General features: G+C 55.3%; 1 protein-coding gene across 4 annotated transcripts in view; it reads left to right on the top strand.

Annotated features, from left to right (window-relative positions):
- KCNQ4 (potassium voltage-gated channel subfamily Q member 4) overlaps window positions 1–23,630 on the top strand; it is a 57,035-nt gene that overhangs the window by 23,354 nt on the left and 10,051 nt on the right. For all 4 annotated transcript variants that reach the window (XM_513360.5, XM_016960174.3, XM_016960176.3 and 1 more), the window contains exons 2-9: window positions 10,448–10,538; window positions 11,391–11,517; window positions 11,732–11,907; window positions 12,574–12,699; window positions 13,102–13,212; window positions 13,392–13,487; window positions 15,542–15,630; window positions 17,325–17,486. In XM_513360.5, the coding sequence (XP_513360.2) occupies window positions 10,448–10,538; window positions 11,391–11,517; window positions 11,732–11,907; window positions 12,574–12,699; window positions 13,102–13,212; window positions 13,392–13,487; window positions 15,542–15,630; window positions 17,325–17,486 (978 nt within the window). The remainder of the gene's footprint in view (window positions 1–10,447; window positions 10,539–11,390; window positions 11,518–11,731; window positions 11,908–12,573; window positions 12,700–13,101; window positions 13,213–13,391; window positions 13,488–15,541; window positions 15,631–17,324; window positions 17,487–23,630) is intronic.

Raw genomic sequence — 23,630 nt, 5'->3', positions numbered from 1 at the left:
TTCCATTCCTGCGAAAGACAATCCGATTGGCTCAGCCCAACCTATGGGTGGGCCCTTCTTGGGTCAGTCTCCAGCTCTCCATGAATCTGTGGCGGCCAGGAGAGTGCTGTGGAGCCAACCGCGGGGCTGTCATGTGTCGCTCTGCAGTCTGGGCGCCACAAAGGGGCCGGCTGAGAGGGCTGAGGGGTGCTGGAATCCAGCCTATGCCCAGGGGTGGGGCAGCCCAGGGGAAGGGATGCCTGTGCTAATGGGTCCGTCTAGAGGGGTCAAGTTTTTATAACTTGTCAGGCTAACGGGAATGCTTTTTTTCTAAGCCATCCTCCAAGAGGGGGCATTTTTTTCATAGTTTGTTCTATGTGCTGGCGGCTGCTGTCCCTCCAGGGACAGCCTCAGAGAAACTCAGCTGAGGGCCAACTCTCTCCTTTCTACCCCACTGCTGGAGGGTCACAAGGCGGAAGGGACTTTGGCCATTACTGAGTAGTGCTCCACCTACATGTTGCAGACAGGGAAACTGAGGCTCCATCAGGGCCCCATTGCAATTTCTAAGCCCCAGCGCAAGCCTCTGGCCCAGAGAAGCAGCAGCGGCAGTGGCGGCGGCCCTGGTGTGGGGCCCTGGGTCACGTGCTCTTGCTCCCTTTGCCATATTTAGAATAGCTGGATCAGGGGAAACTTCTCCTCCCAGCCCCTGAGGATTCTTGGAAAGAGCCTCGCTCTGAGGCCTGGCTTACCGCCCCTCCCCTTATTCCCCTGCAGGAGAAAGTAAGTGCCTGCTCTCTCTAGAAGAGTCTGGGGGCCTCCAGGCTGCCCCCCTTGTCAGGAAGTGCCTGTCAAGTCTAGCTGAAGTCCCTTCTTCGGTATCAGCTCCGGTTTGGGGTTTAAGGAGCCCCTTTCTTCCAGAAGGTGGTGGTGGCCATAGCTTCTGCCCTCTAGGGACCTTGGCTGAATGGAGGACAGACTGGCCTCAGGGTCCTCCAGCTGAGGGGACACAGAGCCCTGCCTTTGGGCCCTGGTCTAGGGGGCAAGGAAAGAGTCACGCGCTCCCCAGGCCAGATGCACAAATCACTTGAGCTTGGGGGTTGGAGACCAGCCTGGGAAAATAGCAAGACCTTGTCTCTACTAAAAATCAAAAAAATTAGCCAGGTATGGTGGTCCTGGCTACTCAGGAGGCTGAGGCAGGCAGATTTCTTGAGCCTTGGAGAGTGATGCTGCAGTGAGCTATGATTGCACCACTGCATTCCAACACAGGCAACAGAGCAAGACCCTGTCTCAAAAGAAAAGAAATCAGGGAAACTGCTGGTGGCTGGGCAGTCCCCAGACACTGGCAGGGCTCAGTCTGGGAGGGACGCTGGAAAGACGAGGGAAGGAAGGAGGCTCTGGAGGAAGGAGGGGACAAGGCCTGGATCTGTATTAACTTGGCCTTGGTGGATAGTTGGGGGTGGGGAGCGGTCCTCTTCTCACACAGGCTGCTTCCTACTGGATAATCAAGCCTTAAAAACAAACAGCAACAAAAAACCTAAATAAAACCCTGAAATGCATGTGTTGAGTGCCTGTGATGTTCCAGGTCTGAAGAGCCATCCTCGCTGCTGAGGATAATGGTCCTGTGCTCCCATGGGACCCCTCTCCAGGCGTGGTCTTTTCTCCCACCTTCCTCTCCCAGCTCCATACCTCCTCCATCTCTTCAGATCCCCCACCCCACCCTCCTGCCCACTTCTGAGAGTTGGGCTTTGCCTCTTCTTTCCAGAGCAGCCCCCAGTGAGTAGGGGCTGTCGGCCTCCTCCCTTCCCACAGCCTCCTCCCACCTACATGCCTTCCTGTCCCTGTGGAAGCTGGAGGGATCCTTCCTACTCCACACCAGCTCCTCCCTGGCTCTGGATCCCAGCCTCCCATCTTCCTTGGGGACTTCATTCCATTGATTACTCGCTCTGTCTCCCCGCATCTTCAACTTCTCCTTCTTGATCTCTTGGCTCCTTCCACTCTGGCTCTCTCATCTTAAAAGAAAAGAAAAAGATTCCCTATACCCTGCATCCTTCTCCAGCTACGATCTCTGATCTCTTCTTTGCAGTCAAACATCTTCAAATTGTTAAACCTACACTTACTGTCTCTACCTCCTCACTGCCCCTCCCCTTTCTCACTTTTTCTGGGCCTGTTCTGGTCTTCCTCTCCTTCTGAGAGAAGGCTGCCCTTGCCAAGGGACCCAGTGACCAATGTGTCACCAAATCCAGAGGACATTTTTCACGCCTTATCTCACTTGACCTCTTGGCAGCATTTGACACTGTTGTCTACTCCCGCTTTGAAACATGTTCTTCACGTGGCCTCTCTGACACTTCTCTCTTCTGCTTTCCCTCCCAGCTCTCTGGCTATCCCTCCCAGTCTGCGTAGAGGGCCTCTGTTCCTGCTGCACCGCTGGGGCTCCATCGGGTCCTCCTCTAACTTTGCCACAAGCTCTCTGGACTGTCTCAGCTGCTCCTGTGACCTCAGTCACCACCTCTACCCTGATGTCCCCCAGATCTGCATTTCCAGCCGGGTCTCTCTCTTCATACCCATGGAGTGTTTGCCCAGTGCCCATAGCCCTCTCTCTCTCTCAACATGCCCACCACCCGACACCTGCTCCTCCAGTGGGGTCTCCCCCGTCCCGTGAAGGCACTCATGGCACCTTCATCCATCCAATGCCCAAACCAGAAATAGAGAAGTTGTTCTCCTTCCTAGTTCCCGTTTCCAGTTAATCACTGAGCCCTACTTCCTGCAGTGTTTTCCAACCCATCCACTCCTCTTCCCTGCTGCCACCACCCCGGGCCAGGCCACAGTCATCTCTCGTCTGAGCTATTGTGGAGCCTTCTTGGTCTTTCTGCTGAGTCTTATCTCCTTTGATCTATTCTGTGTACTGCCCCAAGTGGTCCTGAGATGCAAATTGGACTGTGTCATTTCCTCTCTTAGAACTCCACAATTGGCCAGGTGCGGTGGCTCACGCCTGTAATCCCAGCACTTTGGGAGGCTGAGGCAGGTGGATCACTTGAGGTCAGGAGTTCAAGACCAGCCCGGCCAACATGGTGAAACCCCGTCTCTACTAAAAATACAAAACTTAGCCGGGCGTGATGGTAGGCACCTGTAATCCCAGCTACTCGGGAGGCTGAGGCACGAGAATCTCTTGAACCCAGGAGGCGGAGGTTGCAGTGAGCCAACACCACTGCACTCCAGCCTGGGCAACAGAGTGAGACTCTGTCTCAAAAAAAAAAAAAGAACTCTACAATGACTCCCCATTGCCTTTGGGATCATGTTCACAGTGCCTGAGAGTGCTACTCAAGGCCCCTGGGTCTGGCCCTCTCTGGTTTTTCCACTGCCCCCTTCACTTTAGGCCACACCATCCAGAACTGCTGGCCGTTCTGGGCTGCCTCGACGGCCACATTCCCACTGCTTGCACATCCTGCTTCCTCTGCCTGGGGCACCCTGACCCCTGTCCAGTTACCTCCTCCAAGAAGTCTTCACTGATCCCTCCACTTTGGTTGTGCGGAAGGCTTCTTGGGACTCTCCCCGACCCCTTGAGTACACTGTCATGGCCTCGTCCATCCTGTCACCACTGTGTTATATTCTGTGTTGTTAATTCCTTGGGACCTGGATTATTCATTTCTGGTTTTACAATAAACCTGGCTGAGTGTAGGTGTCTGAAGTGAATATAGCCCAGAGGGGTCAGGTGACAACCTCTTTTCTGCTGTGAGATGCCCTGCCATCTTTCCTACCCCCATCATATCCCCATCTCTCTGGCCTGGCCTCCCAGCAGCTGTCCCTCCAGGGACATGTTGGACATGTCGAGAGAGAGAGCCGTGGACACTGGGCAAACGCCCAGTGGGTATGAAGAGAGAGACCTCAGCTGGATCCAGGGACATCCCCAGAGAATCTGGAGCTGAGCTGATGGCCGATCCTCTCCACCCCACTGCTGGAGAGTTACCAAGCTACAGGGACCTTAACCATCACTGAGTTGTCCCCGACCTTTGTGTGTGTTTCTGACAGGGAAATTGAGGCCCAGAGCATTAATAGGGCCCGGTGGTCCAGGTGGTCTTGGACTCAGGTCCTGCGCTTATGACTTTGAACAAGTCATACCTTTCTTTTCTCATTTGAATAACAGCTTTACTGAGATATAATTCACATACAGTAAAATTCCTCCTTTTAAAGTGATCGATTCAGAGGATTTTAGTGTATTCACAGAGCTCTGCAGTCACCATAGTATACGCCTCTGAACCGCCCTCTCCTTATCAGGGTGATTATGGTACGGTTCCATGGGGTCACTGTGAGAACTCATTAAGAACATGCATGTAGAGGGCTTGGCACAGTGTCTGGCCAATAGGAAGCCTTTGGCCAGCAGGAGCAGTTATGGTTATTACTTCAGGTCACCGCACGAGAGCCACCTCCCCAGCAGAGCTTTCCCCCTCCTGCCCTGTGGCCGCTTCTGGACAGTGACTTGAGGAGGTATAAATGTGGAGAAGGCGGTGATTGCAGTTGTTTAAAAAGCCCTGAGCTGGCTAATAATTGAGTCAGCTGCAACTGCTCCCATCAGCTAAGCCAGTGATTCTCAAAGTGTGGTCCCCATAACAGCAGCAATAGTATCACCAGGGACCTTTTAGAAAGGCAAATTTTCCACTTCAAACTTACTGAATCAGACACTGTAGGAATAGGTCCCAGAAATCAGTATTTTAACAATCCCTCCAGGTGACTCTGACACCCACCGTAGTTTGAAAACCACAAATCTAAGCAAACCATTCACTTTTTCATTTCTAATCCTCTTGCTCCCTCCTGAATGAGTGGGATAGTCATGGGATGGGGAGACGGGGGAAATGGAGAGGAAAGGTTGTATAAGCCTTGTGATCAGACCAGCTAGGGAGAGCCAGCCAGGCAACACCTGCCTGTCTCATTCTGCCTCCTGGGCTGGGCAGGGAGAAAGAACATGGGCCACAAATTGCAGGCGGACATGATGGGCAAAGATGTTCTAGAAAGTGGCCGCTAGTCTGGCCTGTCTGCTGGGGAGATCAGAGAGGGCCCAGGCCAGCCAGCACCCATGTTTCATCTATATTTGTATAGATGGAGAAACTGAGGTCCCAGAGGGGGCCAGAGAGAATCCTTAGAAAGTCCTTTGTTGGATGAATGAAGCCACACCCTAGTTGTGGCAGGCATGAGACCCCAGCTAAGGGGCTCCTTCACCTTGTCTCCTCTACCCCTGACCTCCAGATACTGATCTCTCTTCTGCTGTCCCTGTGTGAGGACCACCCCCAGTCCAGGAAGGCCAAGGCAGCTTGAGGGTCAGCCTGAGCTGGGGTTCTAGCTGCAGCTCTGCCACTGATTCACTGTGTGATCCTGAACAAGTCTATCCCTCCCTGAGCTCTATTTCCTCAGCTGGAAGATACGGATAATTATTCAGGTGCCTGGAACACAGGATCTTTTCTTTTTTTGAGATACAGAGTCTGGCTCTGTCCCCCAAGCTAGAATGCAGTGGCGAGATCACAGCTCACTGTAGCCTCAACCTCCCTGGCTCAAGCGATCTTCCCACCTCAGCCTCCCGAGTAGCTGGGACCACAGATGCACACCCCCATGCCTGGCTAATGTTTGTTTTGATTTTTTTTGTAGAGACAGCATCTCACAATGTTGCCCAGGCTGGTCTTGACCTCCTGGACTCAAGCAGTCCTCCCACCTTGGACTCCCAAATGTTGGGATTACAGGCATGTGCCACCGCACCTCGTCCCAGGATGTTTTCTATTAGTCCAAGTATATCCCTTCAAATGTAATGAGAGTATCAAGGGTATAGAAACTCTTAGCCAGTGGGTTAAAGCAGGGAGAAGTGAAGTTTGGGGGCTTTTTAAGCAGCGTCCGCCAAATGGAGATGGTCAAGGTCAGAGGCGTTACTTTTTAGGAAAGACATGGGGCCACCAGAGGAGTCAGGGATGGATGTGCTTTGGGGACCTCTTCAGTGGGTACAAACTGGAGGCTTTGGCTTGGTAACATGGTGTTTTGATGTTTGGTTACAGTGAACTCCTGCTATTCATTTACTTAGTCTTTCAATAGTGCTGTGAAATCAATCAAGCAATCGGTCAGTCAGAATAAGGGGCAAGAGAGTGGAGATGAGGCCATTCTTTCAGAGAGGGGATGGCTGGGGAGGCCCCTCCAAAGAAGTGGCATTGGAACAGACCTGGGTGAGGCAGAGGAAACAGTAAAGCAGGTTCAAAGCCTGGAGGTGGAAATATGTTAGGTGTGTTCCAGGACTGGCAAGGAGGCCAGAATAAGTGGGGTGCAGTGAGCCAGCAGGAGAGTGAAGAAGGTCAAGTTCGGAGGCGGGGGTGGAGGCACAGACCTCGCAGGGCCTTGTTGTCAGTGCTGAGGAGTTGGACTTTCCCTCTCTAAGTGCGATGGAAGTCTGACAAGAGTTTTGTGGAGAGCGATGGTTTCCAGCTGTGCATTGTGGGAAGATGACCCTGGCTGCGTTGAAGGGAGTGGTCACATTCAGGCACAGTGGAGGCAGGGAGGCCAGGTAGGTGCCAGATGGTGGCAGCTTAGTTGGGATGGTGCGACCTGGCCTGCCCAGGGATAGATTCTGAAGGTAGAGCCAATGGAATTTGCTCAGAAGGGGATGTGCAGGGGGAGGGAAAGGAAGAATGAAGGAGCCTGAGCCCTGGGGGAGCCGTGGTGCCGTTACTGAGATGGGTAGGCTGGAGGTGAGGAGGACTTGAGTACAAATTGAGAACTGGTGTTTGGAGGTGTTGGGTTTGAGAGGCCACCAGACATCCAAGAAGAGTCATTGAGCAGGCATTTGGACACACGAGCTGGACACCTGGGAGAGGCTGCCACATCCTCACTCCTGCTAAATGGCAGAGGCGACTGTGGTCAAGGGGTGGGGCAGGATCCAAAGTGGGCTTTTCTTGGTTTTGTTTTTGTTTTTGTTTTTGTTTTGAGACGGAGTCTCGCTCTGTCGCCCAGGCTGGAGTGCAGTGGCGCAATCTTGGCTCACTGCAAGCTCTGCCTCCTGGGTTCATGCCATTGTCCTGCCTTAGCCTCCCGAGTAGCTGGGACTACAGGCATCTGCCAGCACGCCCAGCTGATTTCTTGTATTTTTAATAGAGACAGGGTTTCACCGTGTTAGTCAGGATGGTCTCGATCTCCTGACCTTGTGATCCACCCACCTCGGCCTCCCAAAGTACTGGGATTACAGGCGTGAGCCACTGCGCCCAGCCTTTTTTTTTTTTTTTTTTTTTTTGAGATGATGTCTTGCTCTTGTTGCCCAGACTGGAGTGCAATGGTGCCATCTTGGCTCACTGCAACCTCCGCCTCCCAAGTTCAAGCGATTCTCCTCCCTCAGCCTCCTGAGTAGCTGGGATTACAGGCGCCTACCAACACGCCTGGCTAACTTTTGTATTTTTAGTAGAGGCGGGGTTTCACGATGTCGGCCAGGCTGGTCTGTAACTCCTGACCTCAGGCTATCCACCCACCTCGGCCTCCCAAAGTGCTGGGATTACAGGCATGAGCCACCGCACCCAGCCTGCATTTTAAATTTTATATTAGTTTGTTATTACCCAAACAACCCATGTTTGTTCCAAAAAATATATTAGGAAATACTGGCTGGGCGAGTGGCTTACATTGCCAGCTCTGGGAGGCAGAGGCGGGAGGATCACTTGAGCCCAGGAGTTTGAGACCAGCCTGGGCAACATAGTTCAACCCCATCTCTACAAAAAATTTAAAAATTAGCCGGGTGTGGTGTCATGTGCCTGTGGTCTCAGCTACTCAGGAGGCTGAGGTAGGAGGATGGCTTGAGCTCAGGAGGTCAAGGCTGCAGTGAGTCGTGATCATGCTACTGCACTCCAGCCTGGTTGACAGAGTGAGACCCTGTCTCAAAACAAAACAAAACAAAACAAAAAATAGAAAATACAGATAAGCAGAAAGCAAAACAAAAGCCAAATCACTTAATTTTACCACCCATAGATAAGCCTTGCTGACTCTGGGTACGTGTGTAAAAACCATCTCTGTTTCAAACATTGGGATCACATTGCCGTTAAGGTTTTATAATCTGCTTTCTTTTTTTTTTAAATTGTGAAGTGGAAATTTTATAGATGTGTAATTACTGACATGGCAAGAAAAGTGTTAATGATGGCCAGGCTTGGTGGCTCACGCCTGTAATCCCAGCACTTTGGGAGGCCGAGGCAGGTGGATCACGAGGTCAGGAGATCAAGACCATCCTGGCCAACATGGTGCAACCCCGTCTCTACTAAAAATACAAAAATTAGCTGGGCACGGTGTCATGTGCCTGTAGCCCCAGCTACTCGGGAGGCTGAGGCAGCAGAATCGCTTGAACCCGGGAGGCGGAGGTTGCAGTGAGCTGATCACGCCACTGCACTTCAGCCTGGTAACAGGATGAGACTCCATCTCAAAAAAAAAAAAAAAAAAAGAAAGAAAAAAGAAAAGCAAAAGGAAAAAGAAAAGTGTTAACGAAACATTCAAGAAGAAGTCCCCAGAGTGGCCCACTGCTGCCTGAGCTTCTGAGGTCAGCTGAGAAACGGGACTGGAGGGTGTCTGTCAAGGCCGGGGTAAAGTCTTATAAAGTCCTGGCTGTGGCCATTCCCTGAGGAGAGGGCTGCATGAGATAACCTCATGAAGGACCCTTCTGGTCCCAAACCCTGCTTCAGCTGCAGTCCCGATGCAGGTACATGTGGCCGCTGCCTTTTTTGTGATTAATTATTGAACATGAGGAGCTGGTGCTCTTCTTTTCTGTTCTCCCGTGCCCCGTGTTTTTGCTGACTCAGCTCTGGTCTGGAACTGGCCGAGGAATAAGCTCTTCTCGAACTCATTCACTCCTAACACTTTACCGACATCTGCCACCTACCTTCTCAAACCAGGGGTATTTGCTGGGATACACTTGCCCCCCAAAAAGGTCAGGAACCCCTGTCCAGGAGGTGTAAGTGAGCCAGGGCAGTGCCACGCCCTTTGCATGTCTTCCTTCCATAGCCCCCACTTCATAGATAACGAGATGGCTCAGAGAAGGCAGGTGACAGTCTCAAAACCACACACACAAGCAGGACTGGGATCCAAACTCAGGTCTCTCTGACCCCGAGCTGCTGTCCTTAAGGTCACCACGAAACATGAATATAAATAAAGCCACATAGAAGGTGACTTGGGCCACACATAGGGAGGCAAGCATCGGGAGTTGGCAGTTCTGAAGGGGGGATAGTGGGATGCGGGAATCAGAGGCTCCGTAGAGCATGTAGCATTTGTGTTCCTGTAGGCGTGGACGGTGAGCAGAGTCTCGCAGGCACAGACATGAGGTGTTCTGCGTAGCATGCACCGTGCCAGCAACGGTGCAGAGGTGGGGAGACTGGGGACATCTGGGAAGGCTGGCGGGTCAGTACACAGAGATGTATTTCCAGAGAAGCCTGTTCCCTCCAGAGTCTCCTCCAGGGTGTGTGCATGTTCAGCACACCCCCATCCTAAAGAGGGGTGCTCCTGGAGGCCACCTCATTCGCCTCTGCTGTGTCTGCAGCCTGTGACCTCTCACCTCGCTCTCCTTCACCCATCCACATACCACAAGGCCACCAGTTTCTCTCCTCATGCCCTTGGTCCTCTTCCCATCCACTGGGAGGTTGGGAACCCTGGCTCTAATCTCAGCTCTGTCCTGGGCACACTGGGCGACAAAGGGTGAGTCCTTCTTCCTCTTCGGGCCTGTTTCCTCGTGGTGCACTGGGGGATGAGGGAAGTATTGGATGTGCTAGGGTCTAAAGTTCCTTCCATTTCTATGTCTCTGGTTCTGGGCCACTCTGTAGTTTCATGCTGTCTGCAGGGAAGTTCCTGGCCTCGATGGCCCAGCTCCACACTGCCCAATTCCCCTCCCTACATCCTCTCCCTGCTGCATCATTCCTTCTCTACCTGTCCTCCATGATCCTCTTTCCTTTTCTAGCTATCTCGTTACTTAATTCCATGAAGGCAGGGGCAGTTGTCCCAATTCTGCAGATGAGGCCAGGCTCCTGCCACTTTGGAGTGCATAAGAAAGAAGGTCCCTCCTTCATCCGCTGACCTTCCCTGAGCCCTGGGCTGACCTCTGGGGGCACTTCTCCCAAGACATCTTAAAACCAAGCTGGGGCCAAGGCCGCCACTTGTGGATGGCTAGACCTGGAGGAACCCTGAGTCAGTCTATTTCCACTGCCAGACCTGCTGCTCACAGATGAGTGACTACCTCTCTGAGCTGCAGCCTGCAGCAGGGGGCAATTGAGATAGTTGTGAGGTCCAGTAGCTTGGGGCTTGAGGGCTGCTGCCTTTGGTGCCCAGCACAGAGCTGTAACTCCAGGGAATTCCAATTCTGATTTCCACATAATTTTCTGAAAATAATGTTCTCCTCTCTTGGCTCTGTAACCCCCTGCCAGGGGCACCTTGGCTGTCCTGTCCCTCCAACAATCTAACCCTCTCCTTCATGTTGTAATTGCAGATTTTTGCTGGTCTTCAGCTGCCTGGTGCTGTCTGTGCTGTCCACTATCCAGGAGCACCAGGAACTTGCCAACGAATGTCTCCTCATCTTGGTAAGTGCTGGGAGTCCGGGACTGAGGGGGGCTGTGTGAGGTAGCACCTCTGGGCTGGGAGTCGGAGACTGAGGGGGGCTGTGTGAGGGAGGACCTCTGGGCTGGGAGTCCGGGACTGAGGGGGGCTGTGTGAGGTAGCACCTCTGGGCTGGGAGTCCGGGACTGAAGGGGGCTGTGTGAGGTAGCACCTCTGGGCTGGGAGTCCGGGACTGAGGGGGGCCGTGTGAGATGGCACCTCTGGGCTGAGGGCTGAAGGTGGAAAGAGGCTTCTCATACCATGGCTCAGAGAGCAGCTTGCTGTGCTGTGTTCCCTCAGCTGTGGCTGCCCCTCTCTGGGCATCATCTCCACTTTATAGCAAGTGTTGGGGGACCTCCTGCCTCTATGCAAGGGCTTATGATGGGTCCAGAATAGAAGTGAGTAGGCTCCACCCCTTCTCAGGACAAAATCTGCAAACTCCACGTGTGGTGGATTTTAGGTCAGTTTTTGCCTAAACACAAAACACCAAATGGAAGCCCCTCAGAGGGAGACAGCTGACAGCCAGCAACCCCTTTTGTCACCAGGTCAGAATTAGGGAGTCTGAGACAGCTGGGACAGGGAGGGCCTGTTGAGCAGAAAAATCCGATCAGTTCATGGGGACCGGAAGGGGAGGACACACTAGGGCTTTTAGTCTTCTTGCAGGAGGCGGAGGGGGCCACCTGCCCTCCGGAATCGTCAAGTCCAGGAAACTCCAGGAGAAGGGTCCGAGGAGGCCCTGGTCCCCCTAACCCAGGGACTCTTGGCTGGGTCCGCGCTGTGACCTGGGCCCCAGTTCTGGAGAGTGAGGACCAGAACTCAGGCCCCTGGTCCCACAGGAATTCGTGATGATCGTGGTTTTCGGCTTGGAGTACATCGTCCGGGTCTGGTCCGCCGGATGCTGCTGCCGCTACCGAGGATGGCAGGGTCGCTTCCGCTTTGCCAGAAAGCCCTTCTGTGTCATCGGTAATGAGGCGCGCCCCGCCCGACCTGACCCCTGACCCCAGGAGCCAGGGTGACGCCTTTACCCCCAATCCCGACTCTGACCCTGGAGACCCGCACAGATTCAGCGGACCCTCCCCCTCCCTCCCCAGTCCCCCGCCACATCCCCAGAAGTCCCCGCCTCCGGGTCCGTGCGCGGGGTAGGCTGGCTGTGATCTCGCCGCCCCCGCCCCTGCAGACTTCATCGTGTTCGTGGCCTCGGTGGCCGTCATCGCCGCGGGTACCCAGGGCAACATCTTCGCCACGTCCGCGCTGCGCAGCATGCGCTTCCTGCAGATCCTGCGCATGGTGCGCATGGACCGCCGCGGCGGCACCTGGAAGCTGCTGGGCTCAGTGGTCTACGCGCATAGCAAGGTGAGGCCTGCAAGCCGCGCGCGGAGACCCGAGGGCGTGTCTGGGGCACGACCAGAGCGGGCAGGGCGGAGAGGGCGAGGTCAGAGGGGCTGTCTCCGTGCTGGGAAGGGGTGTGGCCTGCGGGGGTTGGAGCCCTAGCAGGAGGCGAGGTCTAAGGGGGTGGGGCGAAGTGGAGTCTGAATTAGGTAGGGGCGGGCCTAGGAGTCCGGACGGGATCAGGGGGCGGGGCTGGAGAGGCGGGGCTTGAGGGTTTCCCCTGGATGCTTCTGGGTTTGAAGGGACCACTCGTACCACAAAGTGGGCAGCTGAGGTGGGACTTGAGGGTGGGGCTGGAGCGGGGCTAGGGTGGGCCCCAGGTGGAAGCCTGAAAGTGGGACTTGGGGGGCGGGGCAAGGTAGGCCGGGTGCTGGAGTCCTGAGCCTGGAACCTGGAGACTCAAGGCAGGCGGGGTGGGGGTGGGGGTGGGAATGGGGGTCGGGGTAGGGGGAGTGCTGGCGGTTTCGCGAAGGCCGGGGCAGGGTCGCCGTGATGGGAGGAGCTGAGAAAGAAAAGTGAGCCTGGGACTCCGGGAGATGGGGGACCTTTATCCCTTTCCCGTGTGGAAGCCCCCCACATCTCCCAGGCAGGCACAGCGCTCCTCACCGCGCCCCTCCGCCTGCCCCGCAGGAGCTGATCACCGCCTGGTACATCGGGTTCCTGGTGCTCATCTTCGCCTCCTTCCTGGTCTACCTGGCCGAGAAGGACGCCAACTCCGACTTCTCCTCCTACGCCGACTCGCTCTGGTGGGGGACGGTGCGTGAGGGTCTTTGTAGGGCTGCCCTTCTCCCTGGGATCCTCCCTGGGAACTTCCCGAGGTCTGCCCATCGTGACTCCTGACTCAGGGTTGAGCGGGCCTGTCCCTGCCCTCTCACTAGAGCTGGGACCCCCCTGAGACCAGCCCCAATGCTAACCCCCCAACCTGCTCTGGTGGACCTGCCTCTGTCCCCAGCTAGCCCCGCACATCAAGACCTTGTGACTATACCCCTTCCCCCTGACCAGCCCAGGAGAGGGAGAATCCATCTATGACCCTAACCAGCCCCCGTGGGTGACCAGGGGCCCCTTCCCTCATGATCAGGCTCCTACCTGCCTGTACCCCCAACAAGCCGTAGGTGGCCCCCGTGACCAGTCCTGCCTGTAACCTGTTTGTGTCTCCAGATTACATTGACAACCATCGGCTATGGTGACAAGACACCGCACACATGGCTGGGCAGGGTCCTGGCTGCTGGCTTCGCCTTACTGGGCATCTCTTTCTTTGCCCTGCCTGCCGTGAGTTGCCTCCTGCTCAGTTGGTGGGGGAGGCTGAGGGTGGGACCTGCTCACCCCTGTCACACATTTGCCTGGGGAGCCTGGGGTACCTCAGAGAGGCAAGGATGGGGACACCCTTGCAGCCTCTTACTGCCCCACCACTGCCAGCACATTCCCCCAACCATGCCCTATCCCTCTAGGGCATCCTAGGCTCCGGCTTTGCCCTGAAGGTCCAGGAGCAGCACCGGCAGAAGCACTTCGAGAAGCGGAGGATGCCGGCAGCCAACCTCATCCAGGTACAAGATGCCCGGGAAGAAGCCCTAGGAGCAGGGCCGTGTGACTGCACTGGTGTGTCAACCCTGTGTGCTGACCCATGTCCCCAGCCCAACTGTGACACCACTTTGAAGCTCAAAAGGGCTATGTGACTTTCCTGGGGCCACATGCCAAGTCACACACAGAGCCAGGATGCTCACTGACAGTGCCAGAAACTTCCCCCTGCACCAAATGCCTGGTTTAGGGCTAGCCAGAACTGCCCTATTGCCCAACTCCAGCCCAACTTCACAGGGCCTGGGGAGGGGCGGAGCCCAGACAGGAGCTGGGAGGCCTCTGGTGGAGACCCACTGCTGCCCCCATCAGCTGTGCAGCAGTAAGCCTGCCCCCACTTCCAGCATCTTCATTCATTCATTCATTCCACAAGCACTCACACAAATGAAGAGAAGATGGTGCAGACAGGGCTTTTAGGAACCTCAACATTTAGCAGGTGGGTGGGCCTGCAAAGTTGAGCTGGGCAAGGAGACAGAAGGAACAGCCAGAGGGGTGGGTAGGAAGCCAGGAGTGTGTGGTCTCAGTTTCCCTCTGTGCCATGGCGTGTTGTGACTGTGTGTGGGCTGAGGCCAGGGCTCTGATTTTCTGTAACCCTGGGACTAGGCCTTGGCTTTTTCTAGTCAGGGGTGTGTGTAAGGGAACTCCTTGCAGGAAATGCTTCAGGGAATACTGGCCCAGTCCACCTCTGCCTGCTCCCTAGCCTGTCACCCTCTGAGCCCCAAACCCAAGCCTCACTCAGCCCCTCCTTGTCTCTCCTCCCCAGGGTAGAACCCTCCTCCCTGTCGCTGTTATCTCCAGCCACCAGCTCAGCCTTTTCTTCTTAGCGTCCCTTGGGGCACAATGGCCACTGTCCCCTGGGAGCTGGCCTTCTGAGGGGCATTGTAGGTGCAGGCGGCTGGCACTGTCCATGCCAAGAGACAGCTGGTATTGTGGTGCCCATAATTAATGAGACAGCTCTGGCAGCTGCTCCCCAGCCCATGCCAGGGGCCTAGGCAAGCAGGAAGTAAAAATATTCCTGTCTTAGGAGGGTGCCTGGCTGGTGAGGTCAGCGGTGGCAGCCCCTTAAGGACAAGAGGCATCCAAAGAAGGGAGGCATCCAGGGCCCAGCTCTGCCTTGTCCTGCCTAGCAGCCTCCATGCCTCCCTGCTCTCACTGATGGCCACACTCACAGTCCCTCCCTGGCTCTTCCTACGTGGAGGGAGAGGGACAGTCTCTCCTCCTGTCTGACTTTCATCCCTCCTGCTGCAGAGGAAGCTCGGCAAGCCCATGGATGCTGAGGGGTTGGTAGGTAATGCTTTTCCTCCCCTCTCAGTCCTTAGTATTCCCATGGGCAGTGACAGGCAGCTGGGAAAGATGGAGTGGCATTGCTAGTAATAATAATGACATTCTGCAAACATTTGCAAAGCACCCACATGTGCCAGACACTATACTTGCACTGAGAATGCAGCGGTAACCAAGACACAGCTTGCAGTCTAGGGGGAGAGAAAGATATCAGTCAAATACACAATGAATAGGTATTCATCAAATGTGATAAGGGGAATAACAGGAGTGTTTAACAGAGGAACCTGGCATGAAGTGCCTACTATATACCAGGCACTGAGCTTGGCATTTAATATACAACTGTTCCTTTAATCCTCACAACACTCTGGTAGGCAAGTAGTGTTACATGCGTTTTACAGGTGAAGAAACTGAGGTCCTGAAGCTTTACTTAATTTGTCCTCACTAATAAGGGGCAGAGCTGGGATTGGAAACCCATGTCTGCCTGACAACAAAACTCCAGCTCTTAACCTCTATGCTCTGTGGCCCCTGGCTCTGACATTGATCTGCTTTGTCCCCTCGGGGAAGTCGTTTCTCCCTAGGCCTTACTTTCTTGGCTGCCCCTGTCAGTGGCTGTGGAATTGGAACTGGCCTCTGGCTCTGGGTAACCCACAACTGGACCAAGGACTGGGTTCTTTCAGGGGAGAGGGCTGGTGGGGACTGAGAGGCCTCACTGATGCCCCATCCCCCACGTCCCCCATACCACCAGGCTGCCTGGCGCCTGTACTCCACCGATATGAGCCGGGCCTACCTGACAGCCACCTGGTACTACTATGACAGTATCCTCCCATCCTTCAGGTAGGTCCTGCTGGGGGTGGGGGTGGGTGGGGGGCTGGCAGCAATGCCCTTTGAGGACAAGTGGCTGAGACTCAACCCTGGAGGGTGGAAAGGGGGTGATGGCTCCCAGGGGAGCACCCTGGGCTGGCTCTGCAGATCCTATGTAATTCAGAGCCTGGAGTGTCCTTTATTCCACTCTGCTATGCCCAGGGAAGAGGTGGATACTGGACATAGGGCATTGGTGAAGCCCTGCCCCATGGCTGAACCCCGGCCCTGGAGTGCTGGCAGTGTGCATGCTCACCCATAGGTGATGCCACCTAGGGCAGTGATACAGCCAGCTCGTCTCCCCTCAGTCCTGAATGGCGGACAGAGTTAGTGGATATTGCAGCTGGTTGGAGAAAGTGTGGGATGGGCAGAAACATGTGTTCCAGACTTAGGTGCATGCTCCTACCCTGAACCCCCATATAGGAATATGTGCCCACTTTTACTGGGCCAGTCAGCAGCCTCAGGGCCCAGAAGTGGGTCTGCCCCACTGGCCCGGGCCAGGCTAAGACTGCATGGGGGTGGCACCAGGAGAGGGATTATTAATAGCATCACAAAGGTGCGTGTGGCCAGGTGCCTGGCTAGGCCCTCAGGCAGGAATGAAAACCATGGAGCCCAGCTCGGTCCCACGGGCAGGCGGGCATCAAGCTTGCGGCTGGGGCAGGATGCTGTGCTCAGCGCTTCTGCGGGTGCCTTTTTTGCCTCATTAGTTCTCCAGGAGCAGCTGTTGCGCGATTCCACTCGCCCCTGCACCTGGCTTCCCCATCCCTGCGCCCTCCCAGCCCTAGGGGCTTCCCAGGGGAGAAGCAGGAGAGAAGGGGACGGGAAGAGGGGCTCCCAGCATCACACTGGTGCCCCCACATCTCTCCACCCGGCAGAGGCAAACTCCTACCTCAGAGTGGGAAGGTGACTAGATTAGAAGAGAGGCCTTTTGTTCAAGGCTGGGCATTCGAGAGTGGGGCAGGGCTGATTTGTAAGAAATACGATGTGTATGAGGGAAGATCTGGGGGTGGGGGTGGTCAGATGGTCTAGGACCTCTGCCCAGAGGAACAGAGCCTAGTCTGGAGATTCTGGATCCACTGGGCATCTGCTCCCTGGACCTTAGTTTGCTCATCCATACAATGGGAAGGCAGGCAGGAGACAGGGAAGATACCCTCCTTGGCTCATGGCAGCAGAAAATGGCCTGGAGAGTTAGGAAGAAGCCACGGTCCCGAATCTAGTCTTCAAAAACCCAGTGGCAGGAGTGAGTGCTGGAGGGGAAGGAAGCTGGGCTAGCCACCCTGTCACACCGCCCTCCTCACCTCCATCTCCCCTTAAAATCCAGAGTCAGATCTGGAGGGAAAGGATGTCAGGGCCACTGCTGGCCTCTCTGAGCAGGCACGGCACGTTCACGCAGTCAGCTTGATGGGCTGAGATTAAGCTCCTTGCACGGCTGCCCTTGAGCTGTGCCAGCCTTCACATCCATGCTTGGCATCCCTGGGAACTGGGGGTAGAAAGGGAGTGGGGAAGGCCAGTCTCCCACTGTCCACCCTGTCCTATTCTGGCCGGGCTGTCAGTGAACACCTCTAGAGCGGCAGGACCTGGCAAGATCTGAGCTCAGGAGCTCTGTGCCCACTGGGTGAGGGGGGTGGTGCCATGGCCCTGCCTGCCGCTGATGGTGCCCTCTCCTGCAGAGAGCTGGCCCTCTTGTTTGAGCACGTGCAACGGGCCCGCAATGGGGGCCTACGGCCCCTGGAGGTGCGGCGGGCGCCGGTACCCGACGGAGCACCCTCCCGTTACCCGCCCGTTGCCACCTGCCACCGGCCGGGCAGCACCTCCTTCTGCCCTGGGGAAAGGTAGGGGCCCCGTGGGGCTGCCACCTCCTCTTGCTTCTCCTCCTCTTCTTCCATTCTCTGTCCTCATCCTCTCTCAGACCTGCCTTCAGCCACTTCGTGGGTGTCTGGGCCTGTTTGGGGGACTCCTAGTCCATCAGAGGGCCAGACAGGTACAGACTGAGGGCCTCTCTGGAGGGGTCAGGCTGGACTCACCTTTTTGTCCTGTGGGGCTCTGAGGGTCTGAGTGGGAGAGATGTCCATGCCATCCTTTCCCATCATCTCCTCCGTTTATGGCATTGTCCTCTTTCTTTCTCTGTTCCCACGTCCCCCTTACTCCTCCATCCCTGCACCCCCATCCCTCCCGGGAAGCTGGACAGAGGAGGAGGCCACTGGCCACAGGTGCTTACGGCTCAGGTAATCGTGGGCACCATCCTGGGGTGTGAGGGCAGGGAACCCCCTCCCCCGGCATGTTGCTCTAGGAGGGACTTAGTACTGAACTCGCCTCTTGGGAACGAGATGCCAGCTGGAAAGAGAGCTCTGTGATTAAGACCTCTGTAGGACCTGCGTAAACTCAGCCAGTGACTAATGTTCCTTTCTTGTGCAGCCCTTGTCTGCAACTTTGCTAATCCCAGAGGGTCCTCTTGGGGTTCTTTTTCCTTCCTTACTGAGGTACACTTTGGCACTCCCAGCCATCTCTTTCCCCTTGAACTGTCTCTCCTGAAGCTTTTTACAAAATCTTGAAAGAAGAACAAAGAACAATGCTTACCCCCACATAAACGTTCCTAAAGAGAAGAATTTCAGGCATGTTTGGATAAAGGAAGCCCGTCCACTCACAGCATGGGAAAGTGGCTGCTCTTGTAGAGGTTTAGCTTTGAGGTCAGGGGTTAAATCCCCCTCATTCTTTTTCCCTCGTCCTTTACCCATCTCTTTGTTTTGTCTCATCTTCACACATCACCCCTGAACCAGCCAAATGGACATCTGGCCTTTGAGCTTCAATGTCATTCTGAGCCCCAGGCCCAGAACAAAGAATAGGAGAAGAGGCGAGCCGCCCAGTGATCAGCAGGGGAGGCGTGGTGGAAGCTCGCCTCTGCCACCTGATGCTGTGTGTCCTGGAGGAAGCCTTCAGTCATTCTGAACCTGTGTGTCCTGGCGGAAAATCGGCAGTGTTTAGGCTGATTGGGACTCTGGGTACTCTAGAGTTTCTGGGCTGAAAAGGCCTAGGGAGGAGTTTTGGTGCAGAGGATGCAGGGAGCAGCCTCCCTTCCTTGTTCTCAGTGAGGGCACTTCTGGGCCAGGGGCTGAACAGGAAGTGGGTGGAGAGGGAGAGTCCCTCCAGGTCTGGGGCTGGAGGGAGGGGAAGCGTGACTGCCAGGCCAGGCTGAGAGCTCCCTGGGAGAGTAGGGCCCCTCTCAGATTCTCTGCCCGAAGGTCCCTCATTGTTACCTTCATCCCTACCAAACATAGTTTCCAGGCGGAAACTCAAGAGTTTTTGTATCCCAGCAATCCTGTCCAGGACCTGAGCCAGGGCTCTCTGTGCTTCCAGTTCACTCTGGTCTCATTTTGACTGAATAGGAAGGCAAGGGGAATGGACATTAGCCTGGGGCCTAGTACCTGTACACTCCCCACGGCTCCTTTGGTCCCTGACACCCCCAGGGCCCAGGAACAGATTACTACTAAGGGCTTGGCTATCACTGACTCCCAGCCTCGTATCTATCTGCCTGGGAGGGGACTTGGCGAGTGTCTGGGACACAGGGTGATGGTAGTAAAGTGGCCCTTTCTCCCAGGGACCCCAGGGGGCTGAGCCATGGTTTGTAGATCAGTCACCAGGCTCAGGCCCAATGGCCATATCGTTAATCGTGGCTGTCTAGACCGCCAGCCAGGACACCCCTCCTCCACCAAAAACACACACACATATACACACTCGGTTGGCCACACCTCTGGTGGTGCTTGGGGATGGACCTGGGCCAAGTGTGCCCACAGGAAGTGGTGCTAAAGGAGCAGGATTTCCTGGGGGATGGCATTGCCAGGGCCAGCACCTCTCCTCTTCAGGGTTTTGCAATGAGTTTATCAAACCATGGTCTCCAGACCTCCTGCATCAGCATCCCATGGGGTGTTTGTTCAAAATGCAGATACCTGGACCTGTCTCCAAGCCCACAGGATCAGAATCTCTGGAGAAGAGACACAGCCTTCTGCATATGTAACATGGTCCCCAGGGGATCCCTATGCAAAGTGTGAGAACATCTACGTTCTGGTGATGGGGCTGGAGGATGATTTAGGTGGGGGTCCTTCTTTCCCACCAGCTACCGGAGGCCGGCCCCATCCCAGCAGCTCCCCACACTCTGCCCACAGCCCCTTTCCCGCTAACCTCTGTTCGTGTCTTATTCTCAAACTTCCAGCCAGATGTTTAATAATAAACGGAGTTTCTTTCGGATCCACGCCAGCTGGAGACCGAGGTACCCCCTCGCCTGCTCCTCCTGTCCCCACTCCTCCTTGCCCCACCCAATTTGGGGGCTGGAGAGGGGACAGGATGGGCCAAGGACAAGGTGCATGTGCCTGCCGCCTGCCGTCTGCCTTGGGTCCCCAGTGAACCCCTCGCCTTTCTGGGATGCCGCTGCTAGGTCTGGGGCATGGGCCCAGGGTGCCAGGAGGGGCACGTGCAGGAGCCTTAAGGATGTGTGCTGGCTCTGCTGCTGATGCCCTCTGTGATCTTGGCCAAATTGCTTCCCTTCTTGGACCTCAGTTTTCCGTCTGTGGAGTGGGCAGATTGAACTAGAGGACCTCTGAGGGTCCTTCTCACTCTGACTTTTGCCAGGCCTTGGGCTTAGCTTTCTGTCTCCCTGCTACCCACCTGGGGACCTAGCAGATGCCTGAAGGAGCTGGGTTTGGCACCTTTGCCAGCTCCAGGACCCCAGCTCTTTTAGTGGCATCTCCATGGCATTCCTTGGTACCTGCCCTGTGCCAGGCCTTGCTCTGTGCACTAGGGACACGGTGATGAATAAAACATTGTCCTCGGAGAGTTGCAAAGAGTAATTGCAGCTCAGTGTGATGAGTGCAACAAAGGGAGGAAGCACAGGGGCTGTGGAGCCCGGGTCAGGCACACAACCCAGAGGAAGCCCTAAAAGCAGTGGGTTTCAGGGAGGGCATTCCAGGCAGTGAAGCAGCACGGACCCAAGCAAGGAGGCAAGAGGGAGCACAGTGTGGGGAAAAAAGCTGGCAGCCCAGTTTGGCCCCCCTGAGACTGGACATCAGAGCGAAGGTTGGGGGCAGAGCTGGGTCATGCAGAACCTAAAAGTCCAGTGTGAGCTTCACCCTGTTGGCATGCTTGGCAGCCTGAGCTCATGGAGTCCTGGGTTTCCAAAGGTGCCTCTGGGGCCCTGTGGGCTGGGGTCCCGGAGCTAGGAGATGAGTGGCAGGGCTCCTGGCTGCCCATGTGTGCTTCTGCTGAGAGGTGTTTTTTCCTAGAAACGTGGGTTCTGGACCACAATCTAGCTACCACCCACTATTCATGTGTCCTTGGGCAAATCACCTGACCCCTTTGCACCTCAGTTTCCTCAGATGTAAAATGCAGATGTAAATAGGGTCTGCTTCCACTAAAACTGGACCTGGCTCCAATAAATATTGGCCTTATTTGATTTGGTATGTTCAGCAGTTAAGATCTTATTTACCTTAAAAGAAAATAGCTTAGAAACCATGGCTGTGGGCAATGGTTTGAGCTGAAGCGTTGAGCTAAGGAGTCTCTGGGTCAGGCCCGCCATTTCACAAGCCTCCTTTGGCTGTGGAGGGTGTGGACAGGAAGGACACAGCCATGGCAGAGGCCAGTGGTGAGGCTGTTTCCATAGTCCCTGAAGAGGGGCTGTATGTGGCTTCAGAAGTCGTAGGCTGCCTCTGTTCCCCCAGTGAGAGTGGCCCTGGGAGGGCAGATCATGAGGCCCTAAAGAAAGTCCTTGTGGAAGTGAGTTCAAGGAGTTGGGTCCAGCAGGGCAGCCTGGGCAGAGCTCGGCCTCCCCAGCAGGGCAGCCACAGTCCAGCCCACCCCATCTTTCTCCCAGGTACCAACAGATCCTTAGCCAGAGTTTCTTGACCTTGGCATCATTGACATTAGATAATTCTTTGTGGTTTGCGACTATCACATGCATGGTAGGATGTGGAACAGCACCCTTGGCCTCTACCTACTAGATGTCTACCTACTAGACATTGCCACATGTCCCCTGAGTGGGGGAACTTGCTCCAGTTGAGAACCACTGCTCTACACCCTGTCCTGATTGCTTGACCCAGAAAAAGAACATAGACTGTGAAGTCAGAGAAGGCTGGGTTCCAGTTCTTGCTCCATCTCATAGGAGCTCTGTGACCTTGGCCAAATCATCTCACCTCTTTCCGTGTATATAAAATAGGGATGGTAAAGACCGCCCACCACACACAGTGGCTGAGAGAACTGAAAGAACTAAGGCAGCCTGATGGGACCCTGCACGTTCTGGGAGCCTGGGAGGGGAAAGAGCTTTTTGGTGCCCACTGTGTGCCAGGTTTTCTTCCACCTTCTTTTAGCTTTCAGACTTAGAGGAGCTGATAGGAGCCATTTTCTGGGCCCTGCCCAAGGAACTGGAATCCAGACCCACTCCTGGGAAAACAGTGCCTTCTTGCATTAAAAAGGAGCTCAGGGCCTCTGGCTGGCTGGAAACTTACAGAACCCCACAAACCAGACTGGAAGCTTCCTCAACCATCACAGAATCAGAGCTGGAAAGGGACCTTTCAAGGTCTCTAGTGCAAGCCCTCGAACTCCCTCCTCCATAAGTCCTGCTGAGTGCAAGCTCAGCCTTGCTTGCATTACTTCTTTTGACAGGGAGGTTGCCCTCTTCTCCAGAACGCCATTGGAGCCTTATGTGGTGGGCGCAGTGATGTGGAGTTCCAGGCCCTTGGCCAAAGTGTCAGGGCCTTCTCCACTCTCCTCTCTTCCTCTCCCCCTTGGAGGAGTGGAGGACAGGAGAAGGGGTTGCACGGACCGGGCAGGGTGGAGGGTGCTTGCCAGCATGAGGGAGCCTGCAGGAATGGCTCTGCAGAGGAAAGTTTGGGAGAGCCAACCTCAAACTTTGATTGGAATCTTTGGGATGTGTCGATGGAGTCCTGGGCCAGTGGAGAGCATGCTGGATAGTGGGAACTGTCCCTGTCCTTTTGATACCCTCAGGGCCCCCATCCTTGACCTATTAACCTCTCCCCTCTGGGCAGAGGCCCCCACCCCTAAGGATGGCCCTACATCCTGGCCACCTTCCCGAAGGTGCCCCTGGTTTCGAGGTCTCCCTCACTTCAGCACCTTGGCTCCCTCCCCTCCACCCCATGCCCTGGGCATGGGAGACCCCAGTTCCCACCCAATACCGAAACCAGAATCTCTTCTCTGCTCAACCCTTGATCTGAAAGCCTCTGAGAGTAGGTGACACGGTGTCCTCCCCCAACTCCTGCCCCACTTCAGGTCTCCTCTAAGGCTGGCTGGTACTCTCTTGATCTGGGGCCCCAGACATTTGGGGTGGGTCCCCCTGAACCCGAACCTGAACCTGTCGGAATCTCTAGTGGCAAACCACAGCAGGGGAGGCAGCGATGACGTCACAGGGCATGGGATGGAGGACATTTGCATAGGTCCTACCCCAACAGCCATAACATTGTCCTTGAACCTCTTGGACACAGAGTTACTCTACCAGATCATGGTTAACCAGGGCTTGTCCTGGGGAATGAGGCCTCTGCTAACTTGTTTTCCTCCAACGTTTGGGGAACGTGGTGGGGAGTTGGATGCGGGAAGGGAAGTCTGAGTGCATGTGTAGACATGCACATACATGTTCACATGCACACAGACTGTGTAAATGCTGTTGAACCGGGAGCTCAGTAGGCAGTATGGGGGGGTAGATCTTTAGCGGGGATCCAAGACCACACAGGCAGGATGTCAATCAAGGTGGGCTGAACTTAGGTAGGAGAGACCACAGAAGAACATGTTATCAAATAGAGACCCTCACTGAGAGGGCAGGCACCAGGCATGGCCTGGGCATACATGTGGGCCCAGCAGCTAGAACCATGGGGCCGAGGCCCTCAGTAGGCCATCACACTGCACACCTCCAGGGCACCATTGCATGGAAGTCTGTGTGATGGAGTCCTTATTTTGCAGTGCACTGCCTGCACAGCTGT

This window comes from Pan troglodytes, chromosome 1, assembly GCF_028858775.2.
Source record: "Pan troglodytes isolate AG18354 chromosome 1, NHGRI_mPanTro3-v2.0_pri, whole genome shotgun sequence".
Lineage (NCBI taxonomy): Eukaryota > Metazoa > Chordata > Mammalia > Primates > Hominidae > Pan > Pan troglodytes.
The sequence above is the reverse complement of the archived record's forward strand: the minus strand, read 5'-3'. Positions and strand labels throughout refer to the sequence as shown.